An 18,617-nucleotide genomic window follows, 5' to 3' on the forward strand; every position below is an offset into this window, starting at 1 on the left:
AAGCGGAAATTTTTATTCCCACTCCGTCGACATTAATACTCTGCAGGTTACAAATGCATGATGAAGATATCAAGTTAATAAATGATGAATGACGTAAACTTGAGATGACAATTATGCATCTATTTGCCAACTTCGGGTGAAAGTTTTCTAATAGAATTCAGTAGTTAGGAGATCTTTTTCTTCTGTTGGTGTCTATTAGTTTGTGTTTGCTTAGCTTTGTTTCTGCTATCATTAACTTTCTGTGTAAGTTATGTAATAATTGATTGTAGCTCTTTGAGTAAAGGCCAGGATGTTACATTCCATTATCTAAAAAAAGCTTATAGAGAAGGGAAAGAAACAATCAGCATCCTTTCTCAAAAAGAGAAATCCAGGCCAGACATGTTGGAATGACACTTCACAATTTACAAGCCGGAAAGTACTTGAGTAACACAAAATCACAAATCATGCCGAATCTAATTCGTATGCTTGAGGTCAATTTACAAGCCGGAAAGTACTTGAGTAACACAAAATCACAAATCATGCCGAATCTAATTCGTATGCTTGAACCTCAGTACCGGATATCTTGACCTATCATTTATTAAAACCACTGCAATTTGACTCCCACAATGGTTTTGGAGGACAGTTTCACTAACGTGACGTCTATGTGATGGTGTTAACCTGGTCTTTGTCCCACGTGACGTTGATGTGGCGCTTATGTGAGATTAGAATTGAAAAAAAAATATATGAGACTCATTTATCATTGACAACAAAAATTGTGAAACCCACCGACATGTGGGCCCACATGTTATCCCCTCTCTCCCTTCTCTCTTCCCCTTCGCCTGCCCATCACAACCGGAGAGAGAGGGAATGACATGTGGGCTCCATATGTCGGTGGTGCCACAATTTTTTTTGAATGACAAATGAGTCCTCAATATACCTTTTTTTTTAATTCTAATGTCACATAAGCGTCGCGTTGGAGTTAGGATGAAGATCAGGTCAACACTGTCACATCAATGAAACCAACCTCCAAAATCATAGAGGAGTCAAATTGTATCGGTTTTTATTAGGGGTGGCAATTCTCCCCGTGGTGCTGGTCCCCTGCGGGGACCCGCCCTCGAGTGACATTTTTGCCTCACGAGTGCGCCGGGGCCAGGGCCCCGCATTTGTGCGGGTGAGGGGCCGGGGGGGACATTCCACCCGCAGGTGACCCGCGGGGCCCCGGGGGGTATATGACCTCTTAAAACATAGCCTATTAGAGGCCCAAACAGTCCATCTCAGTCCAAGTCATATATAACCAGCATTCCTAACCCTAGGTCCCTAGCCGACTCCTCCCAGAAGCCAGCGCCGCACGCCCGCACCTACGGATCTCGCTGTCCCCTGTCCCCTCCCCTCCGGTTGCCCTCTCCACCGTCCCCTCCCCTCCTTTCCGGCGGCGTGGCGGCGACGCGAATGCACGGCAGCGGCATAGCACACAGAAGTTGAAGGCTGATACTCTAAACGGTATTTCTTGATTCCCTAATTAGAACAAAATTTCTGATCTGAGCTTGTGTGTCACATGTGTGAAGTATGTACAATATTTTTCCTTGCTAAATTAACGATCGTCTTGTACGTTCTGTGCTGATTTGATGAAGTTGCTACTCACAGCGGGGCCCCGGTCAGGTTGCGGGGCCCCGGTCAGGTTGCGGGGCCCCGGGTGCGGGGGCTGATTTGCACCCGCATGTCCACTCGGGGCCGGGTGTGGGTGTAAGGGTCGGGGCTCAGGGGTGGGGCCGTTCCAGCCTAACCTGTCTCCGCCCCGCCCCATTGCCATCCCTAGTTTTTATAGCTGAGGGGTCATGATATCCGCTATTGCGACAACTGTACGGAATAGATTTGGCCACTAGTTAAGGGAGTCACAGTGAACTTATTCCCCTACGCGGGCTTTCAGAACGATCGAGACGCCATGTGCGTCTCAGACGGTCCCGCTTCGGCCTGTTCGCCGAGGCGGCCTCGCTCTCAGACGGCCTAGCGCGCATGTCCCAGGCGCCGAGGCCCGAAGCGCTGCCGCGAACCAACCGCGGGTCCGTGGCTACTAAACTAGGCCCAGTCTCCGTCTATTCAGAGCACCGGCCCAAGCCGCGGTGGACAGGGTGGTGCTCGCGCGCGCCGTCACGCGCGGCGGGGCGTTGCACGATGAGCGAATCGTTTCACCGTTTCGATGAACCTTTCGTGCGCGCGCAACAACGCGACACTCATCTCCGCGGGATCCCCTGCTTCGCCACGACGCCACATCCCGTTCCCCGAAGAAACTGCTCTTCCGTGAGGCTACAAAACATCGCGGCGGGCGAGCGTGTCAGCTGACTCGATGACACTCGGCAAACGCACACTATGCCATTCTACCATCACTACAGAGCCCCTGTGTGTGTGCTTGCTGGGGTGTTGTCGTCGCCTACCGGGCGGCGTTAATGATGGAGCAGGGGTTGCGAAAGGCCCAGTTACGTGTAATCCACGTAATGGCATTATGACGAGCTGTCCAACTGCGAGCTGCTTCCCCGCACTGTTTGCACGCTCGCACATGGCACAGCTGTAGGATTAGTGGCAACCAGCTGCACACTCACACTCACACTCACCCGTTGATCCTATCCTATCTCGAGAAAACGTCCCCGGCTAAGTTGTTAAGCATGGACCATCACGGTCGTCATATTAAGCATCGCGTCGATGTATTCATCACCAGTTGTTCCAGAGGAAATGACGACCAGTACGCATATAGGCAGAAGCTTCTAATGCCGGATGCTTAACAATGGCATGCTAGCTGCTGACCATGTGCCATGTGGTCTTCAGCTAAACGGGTATATATGGGATATACTCGTGTAGACGTATACGTACGCTTGCTTGTATGCTTTGGGCGAAAGGAACGTGACATGCACGGGGCGGCGTGAACAAATGGTGCGGGTAGGCAGTTTTGTCGATTGTCAGTGATTCATCAGGGAGCTTCACATGATGCCTTTCCGATGATTTAACCGGGGGATTAAGCTGCTCTGGGAAAGCCTTGCGCGCGAATGTGGGGTTGATAGTCTCCACATGCTGTTGCTCTAGCTGCCCTTTGATTCGTGTGCCCAGCCCGAATTCGATTTCTGAAATCTTATCATCTTATCCCTGCTCTGCAAGGTAAGGTCAGGAATAATGGGCAATTGGGCATCTCCATGGGAAAAGGTGGAAGAAGAGCAGATCATGCTGGGCAGTGTCACGGTAAATAAATGGTGGCAACATAGATATTACTAGTACTACCAGTACATAATTAACGTGCCAAGAACGAGAGGGAGGAACCAGGACCGGAGTAGCATACATAATTTATGCCCCTTTACATTTAGCAGCCATAGTAGTTCCTAATCTTTAGTTTTTACCTTTGTTTTTTCTCCTTTGTGTGTTTTGTAACCAAAACTCCTTTTCTTTTAATATATTAACATTCTTTTAATATATTAACATGTAAATTTTTTACGTGTTCACGAAAAAAATAATTAACGTGTATCTGGCATTGACAGGTACTACCACTTGGAGGTTAAATCGCTGGAGGCGAAACGGAAACTAACAAGATTAGCGTGCTGCGTTGTTGCGTCCACGAAACCTGCTACCACAGCAGCCTGAGTCGTCTATCGTGCCAACAGATTTCGGCGATTGGTAACCACTAATCACCCATATGCGACATGGGGCCATGTCGTGTGATCGCTTCTTTTCAGAAACCCTGCTAGGGCGTGGGCTCAGATGATCCATCGAACCTGACTAAAAACCCTATTGAAAGTTGAACGATCTGAACTGTAGCTACCCACTAACTCATGCAGCCTTTTGTTACTCCTTGCCACACCCGTGAAACCGAGCGATGCTTGTCTCTCGCTTCTCTCATTGACCACGCAGCAGTGCACCTACACGTGACCCTGGGCGCGTAATTTTTCACACCCCCACTTGCAGAAACAGACGAGGCGGTTTCACAGGCGAGGGGAGGAGAGAAAACACCGGGCGCACTGGGTGCAACTAGAGATGGCAACGGGTGCATACCTATCGGGTTCTCTTGCCCCATACTCACACCCACGATGTCTAAATACTCCCACTTAAATACTCACACCCATCGCGGGTACAAAATTATCCCCATACCCACACCCGTGCGGGTAACGGGTATCCAACGGGTACCCATACACATATAATTGATTTGTAGTATTTATAGTTTTGTACTATAATTAGCCATATTAGAGTTGTAAACCATCAATATTTTCTCTAGCAACAATGCTATTAATATTAGTGTTAAAAGGCGAGTAAAAAAATTATACAACCACATTACATAATTAAGAAATCAAATAATAATTTCATATAACTAGACTAAGCAATGCTTTAAGATGTGAAAGAAGTTTTATGCTATAATTTAGTAGTCGTCGAGAGTTATATTGCTCATAGTTTTAGGCTCAATAAACGGGTTTTTTCTACCCACGGGTTGGTGGGTACGGGTGGATAAAGAACATACCCATACCCACGTACCTAATAGTTAAGAGTTTTCGTCCGTTAGTAGACCCACGGGTATAAAAATTAGAACACGATTAGCTTCTAATAGAGTAAAAATCCGTCAGGTCTTGGGTTATGGGTACCATTGCCCCATCTCTAGGTGCAACCGGAGCAAAGGTCGAAGCGGCCAATGGCGAGGCGAGGGCGCGAGACCCCGCGAGGCGTCGCCGCTGTAGCAGTTTGACGCTGGCCGCAGCCGCCTGCGTGCGCGTGCTTGTGTCTAGGCGTTTTTGGGGACGGCGCACATGAGGGACGGGGACCCGTGTGTCGCACTGTCTCGTCGAGTCATTGGTCGAATCATGTGTATGCATGTCCTCGTTGCGGCCGTTTTATATTGGGTTCTTCCCTTCCGGTCTTGGCGGCGGGTCGGATAATTAACTCCGTATACTTGATTTAGCTTTGGGCCATATCGTTCAACTGTTCGAAGTGTATGCCGGTATGCCGCTGACTGAGCACCTGCATCTCCATGTGATCGATCGGTGGTTGGCAGAGCTTGGCATGGCCCGTGGGCGGCCGAGACGATCGGAGATACGTGTTGCCTTTTGCGTTGTTACTGCTATACGCGTACCCCATCCACATCCAGCCGGAGACCGGGAACAAAAGGCGTTTTTACAAGGCTTCAGCTACGTCGAAATTAGAAGGGCTGATATCTACTTGAATTTGAATTTGAATTGGTTTGGTTTGTTTCGGTGACCAGCGTCCACGGCTCAAAGCGCTCTCTTGCCTCGCACGGTGGCGCACGCTGCACGGGAGCAATAGCAGGAAGCAGCAGGACAAACGGTCAGGAAGAGCAGAACGCCGCGATTGCTGTACAGCTGGTGCATGGCTGGAAATGTTGTACTACAACGCGCCATACCGGCAGGTGAAAAAGCGAATCGGACGGAGTAAATACGTGCCCGATTAATCCGGAGTTCAGGACAACGCAGCTTGCTGGCTCAACCGCTCACGCACGTCACCTTCGGAGTAACCCAAGTTATGGCGCGTTCTACGTAAAACATCCAAAAACCTCCGCCCCTTTTTCCGGGCTTCCCCCCAAACTGGCAAACGCGTCACATGAGTTTTACCTACCAATGTTTGCATTATTGGGTGTACATTGTGCAATACCGAATTTCTGACGAGTTGAAACAGGACAAGGCAACGGGAAATCCCAAGTAGCTAGGTCCATGCCTCTTCCCCCATCACCAGCAAAGCTTAGCTGTTGGTTACCCACCTTCTCCGTTCCTCATTGCCTGGTTAAGCTGATAAACCTCTCTGGCTCTCAATCTCATCCTTTCGTCTATTCCTTGCAGTCTTGCTCTGATTAGCAGTGTGGGTTTTTTCGCACAGGAGGGCCCTACGCAGCACTAGCACAAAACCAACTCAGCATGTGCAGTGCAACCTAGCGAAAGTGGCTGCACACATCAGATTGGAGTAGGATATATGGGGGAGAGTATCTATCTCTGCGGGAGGCTCCTACCAATAGTGGTACCGCGTATATAACACGACAGCGTGGGTTCTTGGGCAGCGCGACGCCAGGGGTAGGGAGAGAAAAGTTCGGTTCTTGAGAAAGAAAGGGGAATATAAGTGAGGAGGCGAGAGCCAGAGATAGAGAGAGAGAGATCGGAGCAGCTAGCTAGAGCATCAAAAGCGGCCAGCCATGGCGTTGGAGGCCAGGTTCTTTTTGGCGGCCGTGTTCGCCGTCGCCGCGACGTGCTTGTGCTTATCGGCGGTGGCCTCTGCTTTCGCCGTGCCGAGCGTCGCCTTCGACGAAGGGTACTCACCGCTGTTCGGCGACGACAACCTCGTCCGCTCGTCGGATGATAAGAGCGTCCGCCTCTTGCTCGACCGGCGCTCCGGTGCGTTAATCCCCATCATCTTGCAAAGCTAATCTCTCTCTCCTTCTCGACTGGATTTCGCCTGCATCCCCTGCTCATGTGCACCATTAGTATGAGTCTTCGTGTTCTGTTCGTCATGTTCTTACGGTACTTGCTGTCTGCGTCTATCTGCAGGTTCTGGGTTCATCTCCTCGGATTACTACCTCCACGGCTTCTTCAGCGCGTCCATCAAGTTGCCCAAGGCTTACACGGCCGGCGTCGTCGTTGCCTTCTACGTGAGTGCCTGCCTCTCTCACCACTGCTCCGATCTGAGAACATTCCTTACACTCCTACCCACAAAATCCGCGTTGTTTAGGTTATCTTCCTGTGGTTTGTTTTGAGCCGTTGCTGCTGTTGCCTCCTCACATGGCGTGTCAACCCGGAATTCAGCTAGTACTACAGTAGTAGTACAAACCATAGCAAGTTGCGTACCAGCCCCATGCCCTGGTGGCGCAGGGTAGACAGCAGGGCGAGCCACATGGGCTGTTTGGACTTTCAAGCCCAAAAAGGCTGCGCCGCCTGCACCCGAGAATAAATGTACCCCTCTCCTGTCACGCGCACTCAACAGTCAGTCACCAGTTCAACCACCATTGATCACCCCTCACCAAAACGTACTTATACTGAATTAGTCGAGCACGACGCGTACAACAACAGGAGTACTCCTACCAGTTAGTCTCCGTGAATGCACGGGTCACTTAATACAACGCCGTGGTAGATGGAATATTCAACGGTTCCGTAGTTTTTTCTTGCGTTGCAATGCAGGTGTTTGTTCCAACTAACACATGATGGCTTTCGATCGATCCTAACGGTTTTGTTCGTGTACGTCGTCATTTGCAGCTGTCAAACGGGGACGTGTACGAGAAGACGCACGACGAGCTGGACTTCGAGTTCCTGGGCAGCCGTTGGGGCGGCCAGTGGCGTGTGCAGACCAACGTCTACGGCAACGGCAGCACCGCGCGCGGCCGCGAGGAGCGCTACCTCCTCCCCTTCGACCCCACCCTCGAGGCCCATCGCTACTCCGTCCTCTGGGCCCCCACCCACATCATGTACGCGATCTCTCTGCACTATTCAATCTCTGCAAACTGAGCTGAACCGAGCTTTGGGCTTACGGAATGGATGTGCATGCAGATTCTACATCGATGACACACCGATCAGGGAGGTGATCAGGCACCCGGGCATGGGCGGGGATTTCCCGTCGAAGCCGATGGCGGTGTACGCGACGATCTGGGACGGTTCGACCTGGGCCACGGACGGCGGCAAGTACAAGGTGAACTACAAGTACGCGCCGTTCGCCTCCGAGTTCTCCGACCTGGCGCTGCTCGGCTGCCGCGCCGACCCGGTGCTCCGCGCCCCGCGCGACGGCGGCGGCGCCGGGTGCGCCGAGCCCGATCTGCTCGGCCTCCTCACGGCCGACTACGCCGTCATGACCCCGCGGAAGCGCGCCGCGATGCGCGCGTTCCGCGCGCGGCACATGACCTACACCGTGTGCTACGACGCGGTGCGGTACGCGGCCGGGCCGTTCCCGGAGTGCGACGTCTCTGACGTGGAGAAGGAGTCCTTCTCGGCGTGGGGCGAGTCCAAGAACGTCGTCATGAAGGCGCGTGGCCGCGGGCGCCGCCGAGGACGCAAGGCCGGCGTCGCCGGCGCCGGAGCCATGTCGCGCCTCGACGTGTCCAGCAGCTGAAGTGTCAACTTGGGAAGCTAATGGCATATGATGGTTACTATTACACTACTAGATTCTATTAATTTTGCGGTATTGATTGATTAATTGTAGTATGGTTTTCCATGTATGTATAGTTTGTAAAGGTAGTAGATGCTAGGGATTAAGTTCGGTACCAATTTCGACTATTATTCTTTGATTCGTTGGATGGCAGCCAATAATATGATATCACCGGATTATATTACTCAGAAGATTTTGTTCGGCGTAACCCATAAACGCATATCGTCGCCACTCGTCCGTAGTAGGCCATAAGGTATTGATAGCGTGTCGAGAAGCATAATCACGTACGAGATTCGGTGTTAAAAGTGACGGGACAAGGAACGGACCGGACGCCGTGGACAACTGGAGATGCTTGCATTTTCGTCGCCTGTCACGCGGAGTACAGTAACACCTGTGTGTATCCGAGGCAAATACCACTCGGGAAAGGTGGCCCGCCCGGCCCATGATCGAAAAACCACTACAGGACGGATAGGATTCGGAGGCATTTAAGAATGCCTCAACTACTTAAAAAAAAATGCCTCTAATCCTTAAAAGAAGGCACTTAAAAAAGTGTTGGATATACTGCTGTAGGGAAATGATTTTAAGGCACTTTTTCAAAATGCCTTCATAAGTATAGATGAAGGCACTTTTTAGATTGCCTTTAAACACATTTGAGGCACTTTTTAGATTGCCTTTATACACATTTGAGGCATTTGGACTTGTGCCAATAGTTTTTTCTGAGGTATTTTAACATATGCCCCTAATTTATTTTCAAGGCATTTTTGACAATGCCTTTACTTTTCTTTTTAGGCACTTTATTAAAATGCCTCAAATAGTACAATACATGCATATACAGGCTCATCCCACCATATGAATGTTTTAACAGGAAATAACATAACACATCACATATATCTCCAAAAACAATATAGAACAATAATTCCCAATTCCAATTCAATCGCACATTAAGTGGTTCACAAATCATCTCAATGGTAATTGTAACGCCCCGATTTTCGTTCGGGTTTAAAAATCATTTAATAATGTATTTCTAGAAATTATATTAAAAGTTAAAGCAATTTATTCGAGTGAATTAATGGGAGAATTAAAATTTTCCCTTAAAATTGGCCGGGAATATTTTGCAATATTCTCTGTGCCCTAAAATACTCTCTGAAATTTCCCATGAATTTTCGGAACTCAAGAAATAATTTTAATAGCACAAATTTCATTTAATCAATTAAAATAAAAAGAAAACAAATAAAATTTCCCCTCTTTGTCTTTGGGCCGCTTTCGGCCCAAGATCTTTTCCCCCTCCTTGGCCCGCTCGCCCCTCTCTCCTTCCCTCCTCCCTCTCGGGCCGACCCCTCCCTTCTCGGCCCGATCGATTTCCCCTCGCGCAAAGTCTAAATAACCCCCTGGCTCTCCTCCCTCTCTCCCTCCCCGACAGGTGGGCCCGACGACCCCACCTGTCAGGTCCTTCCTCTACCTTCGGCCTCCAGAGCCGAAACCACCATTGCCGCCCACGTCGCCGCCGATTCCGGTTCCTCCCGCTCGTGCCCTCGCGCCCAAACCGCATGAAATCGGTTCCCCTCCACCTCCTCCACCAAATCCCCCACTTTTCCCCAATTTTTGGCGCCAAATTGAGCCCCACTTCGCCCACGATGTCGCCCACGTCGCCGGCCGTTGCCGCTTCAAATCCGCCACGTCCGGCCACGATTTCTCCTCCCCGAGCCAATAAAAAGCACCCTCGTGATCTCCTCTTCCGTTTCCCTCTCCTCCCCGAGCTCCTTGCGTCCTCTCCCGTGCTTCCCGCGCGAGCCCGCGCTCCGCCGCTTCCCGGCGAGCTCCGACTGCACGCCACCGTCGCCGTAGCCACCGCCGCGCTGCGCCGCTTGCACCGCCGGCTTCGCCATGCCTCGCCGCACACCGGCCACCGCTCCATTTCCCCAAATCCCCCACCAAAACTCTCTTCCCACTGCAAGCCGAGGCCACCGCCGCTTTTGCCGTGTCCGGCCGCCTTTCGCCGCCGCTCCCGTCCACGCTGACCCGTGTCGTCGCCTCCCTTGGCTCCGCAAGGATGAGGAGGTCCTCGGCCGCTGCCCCTCTTCGCCGGAAATCCGCCGGAGCTCCACCTCCCTCGGTCGCCGGTGAGCTCCTTCTCATATTGTCGTGCTCGGCAGTCGTTTCTGGTCACCTTGCTCCCGTCCTCACCTCTCTTACCCCTCCTTCATCTTCCTCAGATCGAGGCCTAGCCCGTCCGCCTCTTCCCGAGCGCCGCCCGCCGCCGGTGATGTCGTTCCGCCGCCTCCCATGCCGCCGCCGGTTGCTTCCCCAGTGCCGTCTCGCCGTCGCTGCCCTCGGTGAGGACTCCCTCCGTCTCCTCTCCCGTTCCCTTCTCTCCGCCGCCTCCCGCGCGTGCCGCCGCGCCGGTGGTCGTCGCCGGCGACCATCGGGCCGTGCGCCGCCGCTCCCTGGCCGGTCGGCCGGCTTGAAGCCGTGCCAAGCCCGGCAGCCGCCCCGCGCCGTTGGATTCACCCTCGGGTGAATCCAGGCCGTCCACGTGGCCGTCGTGGTATCGTCCCGCGCCGGTGCCACCTCAGATCCACGTCCTTGCCACCTCCCCCGCCGGTCCGCCGTGGCCTCTGCGTGGTACGCCCGCGGACGTTGCACGCATGGACTTGGTCCACCGTGCGCCTGCCTCCCATGAGTCACCGACGGGTGGGGCCCACTTGTCGGCGCCACCCCTTCCTCTCGACTGACGCCATAAATGGATAATTATTGCGCAATAATTCGGTAATAATTATAGAAATTCATTTAATGGCTCAAAACTTCTAAAATTCATATCTAATTCATTCGAACTCCAAATTGAGCCATTCAACTTGCAAAATTCATCTAAAATTGAGTTCTACATGTTTGTTTACTTTTTATGTACTGTTTCCTTGGTTTTTATTAGAGTTTTTCCTTGTTTTGCGTGCCAGCGTGTAGTTCCCGACGTTTCGAAAGTTCACGGTCGCGAGGATAAGAGTTCAGAAGATCAAAGTGAAGAAGCAAGGCAAGTCACACATTCCCCTTAAGCATGTTGATCCCAATTTATAAATGTTTTACCGTTTGCAAATAAATATGCATGTTTTGCTAATTACATGGGATCAGGGGTTTACCTATCTGCTCGCTTGTGCCATGTTTACTTGATATATGTCCTTTGTCAACCTTGGGTGATAAATCGACTAGCTCATGTTACTCATGTGACCTAGCTAGAACTATATGCTTAGTCATGCTTAATTACCACTAGCTCAGTTGATGGGATAATTGCAGTATTAGACCTTTTTAGTATCATAACGAGCTGCGTGCTCGAGACATCTGGCCATGTTTTATTGGTCGTAATTATCCAACTAAAATGCGACTGAATGGTGGGCTGTGGGTGCATGGTTTTGCTAGTCGCACCCATGGCAACTAAGGACCGGTTCACGGGAAACCCTGGAAGACTTACAGCGCTTGCCACAAGCGGGAGTGGGTAATTGCTTGATCTGAAGTATAGCTCGACCCTTTCCTAGGCACCGGTGGTGAGGGTGGGCGTGATGGAGTTGGGTCGGCCAGGGTGTCCGGTTGTCCAGCTGCCGGATTCACCGCGGCGCAAGAGGGGACCGCCCACTGCCTTTTGAGGGGTGGGGGTGAAACCTTAGCGTGGTGTGGATGGTTAGGGGAGGGTTATGCGGAGGGTCTTGTCACAATCACTCGACATGGTGATGTGTGCATCATGGGCACATGATGGCACGGTGACATGCCGGTGGATTGTGTCTTGTGGGTACAGTTGTGCACCTCTGGCCAGAGTAAAACTATTCGAATAGCCGTGCCTGCGGTTATGGGCGATCGACCAGATTCACCGTGATTAGTCTCACCCCTAATAAATCTACCCAATGCACTGTAGTTCAGGTGGGTTGGTTGGGCCTGTTCAACGTGGTGTAATGTTGATCAGTGGAGATTTAATATTATCTTAATTACTCAACTGTTTTACTGTTTTGCTCAATAAAATGATTTACAACCGCATTTATGCAAATAGCCACAAACCGTCTTTGTATCCCCTTGCACGTCTGCATCGTTGGTGTGGCTTGCTGAGTACGGTGGCTGTACTCAGCCTTGCTATTATTCCCCCTTTTCAGAAGTGTAGTGCTTCTGAGCTAAAGACGAAGTTAGAAGATCAAGGCTCAGACCCCAGTTGAGTTTTGCCTGTGGAGTGGAGCTGAAGCCCCGCTAGGATCGCCTTTTCCGCTGCTGCTGCTTTTGTTTCGGTGTGAGGACTAAGTGCCTCTTCTGTAAGTATTTTACGCTTTATTTACGTTTGGAGCTGTTTATTACTTGTCGTTTTGTGTACCCTGGCTGGTCCTGGACAGGGATTTAATACACAAAATAGTCTGGAAATTTAGACTAAATTTCTGGGCGTGACAGTAATTAAGTTTGTAAGATATGCTATCACAATCAATGGTATGTTTATGATTTACAAGACAATAAACATCATTGATCTACTGAGTGGCTTGCTCCTGTCATCCTGTGAGGCTCGCATGTATTTGCAATGAGGAAAAACAACCTGAGAATGGATTACACCAAAACCTGTCCATGCATTTGGACCTACAAAAGAAAAACATGTAAGTTTCTATATCGATTTTCAATATATATATATATGTATATATATATATATATATATATATATATATATATATATATATGTATATATATGTATATATATATATGTATATGTATATGTATGTATATGTATATGTATATATATATATATATATATATATATATATATATATATATATATATATATATATATATATATATATATATATATATATATATATACACACACACACACACACACACACACACACAAGCACACGCGCGCGCTGCAATATATACATGTTGCATCCAGGTGCCTATCGTATCCATGCTACAAAGTCATGTTAGACATCATCTTGCACATGGCGATTAGAGGGCAAAGTGGCAAATCACAACATGAGAAGAGGTAAACCAACATCTTTTCATCCAACCTTGCAGGGCAAAGTATGGGAATTAATCCCGGCCATAACATAACATCCATTGCCATCAAAATATAAGAACCGGTTTCATAGTAATTCATAACATACCATGCATATTTCCTATTATTTACACAAACAAGATTGAGCTCATGAACTATAGTTCTTTAAGAATAAACAGATGCAGCTGCAACACCTACAAAGCATATCACTAGGATTAATATTCATTTGCTAGAATTCCTTTACTCATTAATCACCTAAATATAATGCATTGTCCACATATTATTGCAAAAATAATTAAGAGATGGAGAGAGGGAGTGAGGGGCAATTTACTTGAGCTAGAACCGGGAAGTTGTTAACAGTTGGCTATTGGTGAAGTTAGCATATGGAGAATCGGGTCTGGCCTTCCCAATCTTCTTTGCCCTAGAATGTGTATCTTCACGTCCTATATTCTTCTTTGGTGTTAGATCATGCACCTCTCTCTTGTGTCCAACAACACTTTGCAGTGCATTATCAATGCTATTGTGCTTGAACACCTCAGTTAGTGCCACCGAATTTCCTTGGTTAGCTGAGTTATGTCTCGCAATAGTCGACACCTTAAATTGAGTGAAAATCATATTTAACATCCAGATTACCACATATAGCAATATCACTCTAATTTTGACTTAAATGTACTAGTAACAATTAGTGAAATATGCAGTACCTTAGAGTGTAGAGCTTGACCACTTGGATGCATTAGCTGCAATGTAATTTTAAAAAATTAGTTGCATGTAAATAAGCTAGACAAATGAAATAATAGCATCATACATTGTCACGTGGCCATGGGATGCATCGAGCTTGAGCACTTCCTAACTTGCTGATCATTCCATATGCACGAGGTATTATGGTGTGCTGATTGAATACAGTGTTAACAAGGATGTCAACACAATCTTTTAGTGCCTGGCCATCAACAGAAATAGCGTTTTTGTCGGTCTTCTGAATGGTACCTAGAGCAACCATTTTTCCACTTTTTGGAGATATTAGGCCAACTTCCATACCACTTTTCAAGATAGCTTTTGTATCTAATCCAGCCTAAAAGAAGAGATATAGCTTGTGAGTCTTTCTCCTTTTAGCTAGTTCACTAGTAAAATGCAAAAAAAGCATACCTCCAGCCCTTCATGGAGTGGTGTATGAAACTGTCTTTTTCTGTTTTGTAGATTGGGTTCAGATGAAGTTGGTTTCTTTGATTTCTGTTGGACAACATATGAAGGTGGTATATTCTCCTTATTCAAATCTAGCCGAGGGGATCTAAACTTCTTTTTTGTTGAGGAGGTGATGTCACTTGACCAAAAGGCTACTCATTCAGGAAAATAACATATCAGTAACAATTAGTTGTATCAAATTTTAACTCAAGCACATATATGAGATGCTAAACTGTTGCATACCTCTGACTGTTTATACAATTCTAGATGAGGAGATCTAAACTTCTGTTTTTGCTGAGGAAGTGATGTCACTTTACTAGACGGCTAGTCATTCAGAAAAAAAAAAAGATTAGCAACAACTAGTTGAACTAATTTTTAACTCACCACATGTATTAAATGATAGATTGTTGCATACCTGTGACTGTAGAAGTGTTTTCTTGTTTCTGGATGAAAGTGATGGTGCTTGATTGATGCAATTCATAGGATCCAGTTCCTTGAATTAAAAAAAGATATAAGATTTATCAGGTGCAATTGGTAATTGTCAAAGCTATAAAGGACGATGGGATGGTATAGTAAATAAAAAAGGAACTCACCTCCAACTGATTTTTAGCTGGTGAATTAGACACCTGACTTCTATTAATAGGTGCATGCCCTTGGGAAGCTAGCAACATACTTTTTAATTCCTCATATTGTTTTTCCAGCCTTTCATTCCGTGCCATCATCAAGGTCTGATTTGCTGCTAATGTGTCCACCATACTCCGAAGCTCCTTGTTCTCCTGTTTAGTTTCTTCTAGTTGTGCGATAGCTTCAGCTAGGTGCCTTGAAGCCACTCCACCTGCTAGCAGGCCCATGCCACTGTTCTTTCCAGTTTTCTTCCTTGGAAACATTTCTGAATATAGATCATCATCTCGTGCCTCTTCACCGATATGAGTAGGGTTTTCCTCGATCCTTCTTTTAATCCTTTGTTGAAATTAACAACCATACATGGTTATCAATCATGAAGGATACTTGTACAATCAGCAAGCACATATGTAATTTTTTTAAAGCAAAATAGTACACTTGTACAAATACTAGATGAGAAATCAGGAAAAGAGCATACAATTTTATCACTACAGTATTCATCCAAGGGTTCTCCATTTCTTTTGGTATGAGTAATTACATAGAGTTCAGCCCGTCCAACTTTTCTGTTCTCTTTAAGCTCCTGCAATGATATGACAATGCTATAGAATTTGCAGTTGCATAGCTAAAATAATTTGAAAGGCCATACAAGCAATAAAAGTACCGTTTGATCAAGAACAACTGCAAAACCTCGTGAACCAGTGGTGTGAGTTCCATTGAGTTGCAAGGATCTAGTAGCTTTATTCCTCACTGACTAGATCTATAAGCAAGAAATATAACACATATAAGATTAAAAAAATCTAATCAGATATGTTGTTCTATAATTTATTTCAAACATGTACTTATTTTTGGCAAGTATACTTTACACGAGCTGCTTCAGTCTTCCAATACCTCACCAACCATGCCCATTGTTTTATAGGGATTCTTTCTTGGCAGCCATTAAGTACATTTTGTCTCCATGATAACTCAGAATTGAAGTACATTCTCTTCAAGACAGCTTTAAAATCTTTCCACTTTTGCTAGCTGATTTCAAAATCCAAGGTTTGTAATGATCCTCAATGTCAAAAATTCCCTGTAACATAGTGTTGTTACCACCACATTACATAGTTATTTATAATGTAAGTGCAAGTGCAAGATTGTTAAAGCTGAGACATACCTGAACAGATGTCCAAACTTTCGTCTTGCTTGCTTCAGGTACCTTTCTCCAATTCTTTGCAGCCAAGGATACATATTTGCCTTTGACAAGAGTTCCAATAAAATTGGTTAATTTGCAAGTCTTTAATCCACAAGGTTGACCATATCAATTGAATTTCAATCTGATCTTCTCATTGGGATCAAGGTCCTTCCATAGCGATCTCATCATTGTGGGGCCTCTTCCACTTTTCTTTGTACTTTCTAGCATTTCTTCAAAATAAAATCAGAACTGGACCTTCATGTTCAAAACTAAAATTCATGTCCATTACATGTTAATATGCTCAAAAACTCACCATGAACTTGACCTTCATGCTCCAAGTCAGCATAAGGTGGCAAATTGTCCCCAGGTTCAGTCTCATCATAATCTTCAGAGCTACAGTAATCTTCATAGTCATCTCCCTCATCGGATCCTCCATTGCTTATTATGTCATCTTCAGTTTGAAAGTTGTGTTCATATGTGTATCCATTTGCATCATAAGGCAGATTGCAACTATGTGTTGTAGATTAACAATGCAGCATAAAACAACTTAGGACAGACATTCAGAAGTGCACATATTCAGATTAACCTGCAAATGTGTCATTTTGTTTGGATGCCAATGGCATTGCAGCATGAAAGTTTCTTGATTTAAACTATCATTAAAAACAGCAACAAAGTTCAGTTAGCAATAGAAATGAGAAAACCCAAGGAGAAAGTACAAGTGTTGTGTGATAACCTTTGTTGGTTGGTGATCAAGTTCTCTGAATTGGATAAGGCGAATTCTATAAATTTATCAACCCCGATATTATATTCAGCACTAGATCTAGATGTTTTCATCCAATCCTTATCCATGGTAAATTCAATTAATATTACCTAGTAACATAGATGAAAATACAGATTGCACCATTAGTTTATAATAATACTAAAATATGGGGTTAAATGAATCACTGATAAATAATGCATTAATGCCTATGCAAGCATCTAAACCATCTCCACATCCAGCTCAACAGCAAACATCTACTAAACAGTTCAGTTCCATTCACCAACTAATAAAAATCTTTTGGTAAATATAAGAGACCAAAAAAGTATTTTATGAACATTATTTCACTAAGCATAAACAAGCTAGCACAGGACAACCTTGTAAAACACCCTAAAAACACCCAAATTGGGTCAGTGTGACAAATGAGAATATAGTACTATGGGTAGATGTGTATCAGTGCATTTAGACAATACTAGATTTTTTTAAAATAAATATTCTGATTCATGCATAAATAACTGTTATTCATGGAAAATCATTTTTCTGTGTCAACTTGTTTAGATTCAGATGATTTGCATATAGTGACGTGCTTTTGGTTGAAATTCATCAAGAACAGTGGTTGGTCAGGCTATTGTAGTATATTGGAAGTTGGATTGTTTGTTACAGGCTGCACTACACCCTTTTGCATGGGAATGATTTCAATCAGCATAATACATAGATCTCAACAACCGCATGTAACCAAAATATTCAGTTTGAGTAATATTCAGATTCTCCAAATATAATACATCCTATAATCATTTATAATACGTCCTATAATTTTCTATAACCATAGATTTATATACAGGAATGATACTTCTGCAATATGGTACTTAAGAAGTTCCATGATTCACAACAGAACAACTGGTAACTCCAATTTTCTAAATTAACTAATACTAATGATATCGAATGGTGATTTCACACTCTAGAGCAGACTAGGATTAAAAAAATATATTTAAAATCTCAAACTGGAGGGTAAAAAAATAATAGATCATATATAAGGAGATTCTCCAGTAAAACATTATGTATTCTAGAGCTAATAAGTCAAAATAGATCGATCATCTCATGAAAAATCAAAGTATACATCACATATTTTAGTTCATATACTCACAGTATAAAGGCAGCAACGGTAGATCCCAAGGTGGCTCGGCTCGACCAGGATGAAGAAAGTGGAGGCGCGACTCCGGATCCAGCAGGGAGAGACGGCACAGGGACTGGAGATGGTGCCGGCGGAGGGAGCAGCAAGCGCCCCCCTCCCCCCGACGACTACCCTAGCTTGTTTGAGGCGCAAGTGATCTGCAAGTTTTGGGCATGGAACGGGAGCGAAGCAGGCTGGTGTGTGTAGATCTGGGGAGTAGAGCGGCGGCAGCAGATGGCGGCGGCAGTGGCGGTGGCGGTGGCGGTGGCGGCGGCGCCGCCCGGAGTCGCAAGCGGCGATGGATGATTTTTTTTTTCTAGCGTTTTTTCTTCTCTCACGTGATCTGATCGAGAGGATAAGGTTTCGTATGTGGTGGATGAGCACGTGTGGTGGAAGGACTATTTTATCTAAGTGAAATTCTTTTAGGTTTTTTTTTTTTTGCATATATAACAGTTTTGGAGGCATTTCTGTTCCAAATGCCTTCGTTTGTCCAGGCAATTTTGCAAAACACCCAGATAGTATGAAATATTACGGCGTTTCATCATAGTGCCGGTAATAGATAATTTTTCTAAGGCGTTACTGAAAAATGCCTTAGAAGCACTGAGTTTTTGAGGCATTCATAATAAAA

The 18,617-nt window shown here is 46.3% G+C and overlaps 2 protein-coding genes across 2 annotated transcripts; one reads left to right on the forward strand and one right to left on the reverse strand.

Annotated features, from left to right (window-relative positions):
- Window positions 1-5,886: 5,886 nt before the first annotated feature.
- On the forward strand, window positions 5,887-8,266 carry LOC127764494 (probable xyloglucan endotransglucosylase/hydrolase protein 30). The gene is made up of 4 exons (XM_052289379.1): window positions 5,887-6,344; window positions 6,498-6,598; window positions 7,200-7,408; window positions 7,491-8,266. The coding sequence occupies exons 1-4, from the start codon at window positions 6,146-6,148 to the stop codon at window positions 8,044-8,046; spliced, it is 1,065 nt and encodes a 354-aa protein (XP_052145339.1). The 5' UTR covers window positions 5,887-6,145; the 3' UTR covers window positions 8,047-8,266.
- Window positions 8,267-12,587: 4,321 nt separating this feature from the next.
- Window positions 12,588-16,910, reverse strand: LOC127762634 (uncharacterized). Its single transcript, XM_052287112.1, has 8 exons — window positions 16,795-16,910; window positions 16,375-16,571; window positions 16,044-16,123; window positions 14,685-14,762; window positions 13,896-14,159; window positions 13,792-13,827; window positions 13,422-13,684; window positions 12,588-12,678 (listed from the first exon to the last, which is right to left on the reverse strand). The coding sequence occupies exons 1-7, from the start codon at window positions 16,908-16,910 to the stop codon at window positions 13,427-13,429; spliced, it is 1,029 nt and encodes a 342-aa protein (XP_052143072.1). The 3' UTR covers window positions 12,588-12,678; window positions 13,422-13,426.
- Between the last annotated feature and the right edge of the window lie 1,707 nt (window positions 16,911-18,617).

This window comes from Oryza glaberrima, chromosome 2, assembly GCF_000147395.1.
Source record: "Oryza glaberrima chromosome 2, OglaRS2, whole genome shotgun sequence".
In the NCBI taxonomy this organism is placed as follows: Eukaryota; Viridiplantae; Streptophyta; class Magnoliopsida; order Poales; family Poaceae; genus Oryza; species Oryza glaberrima.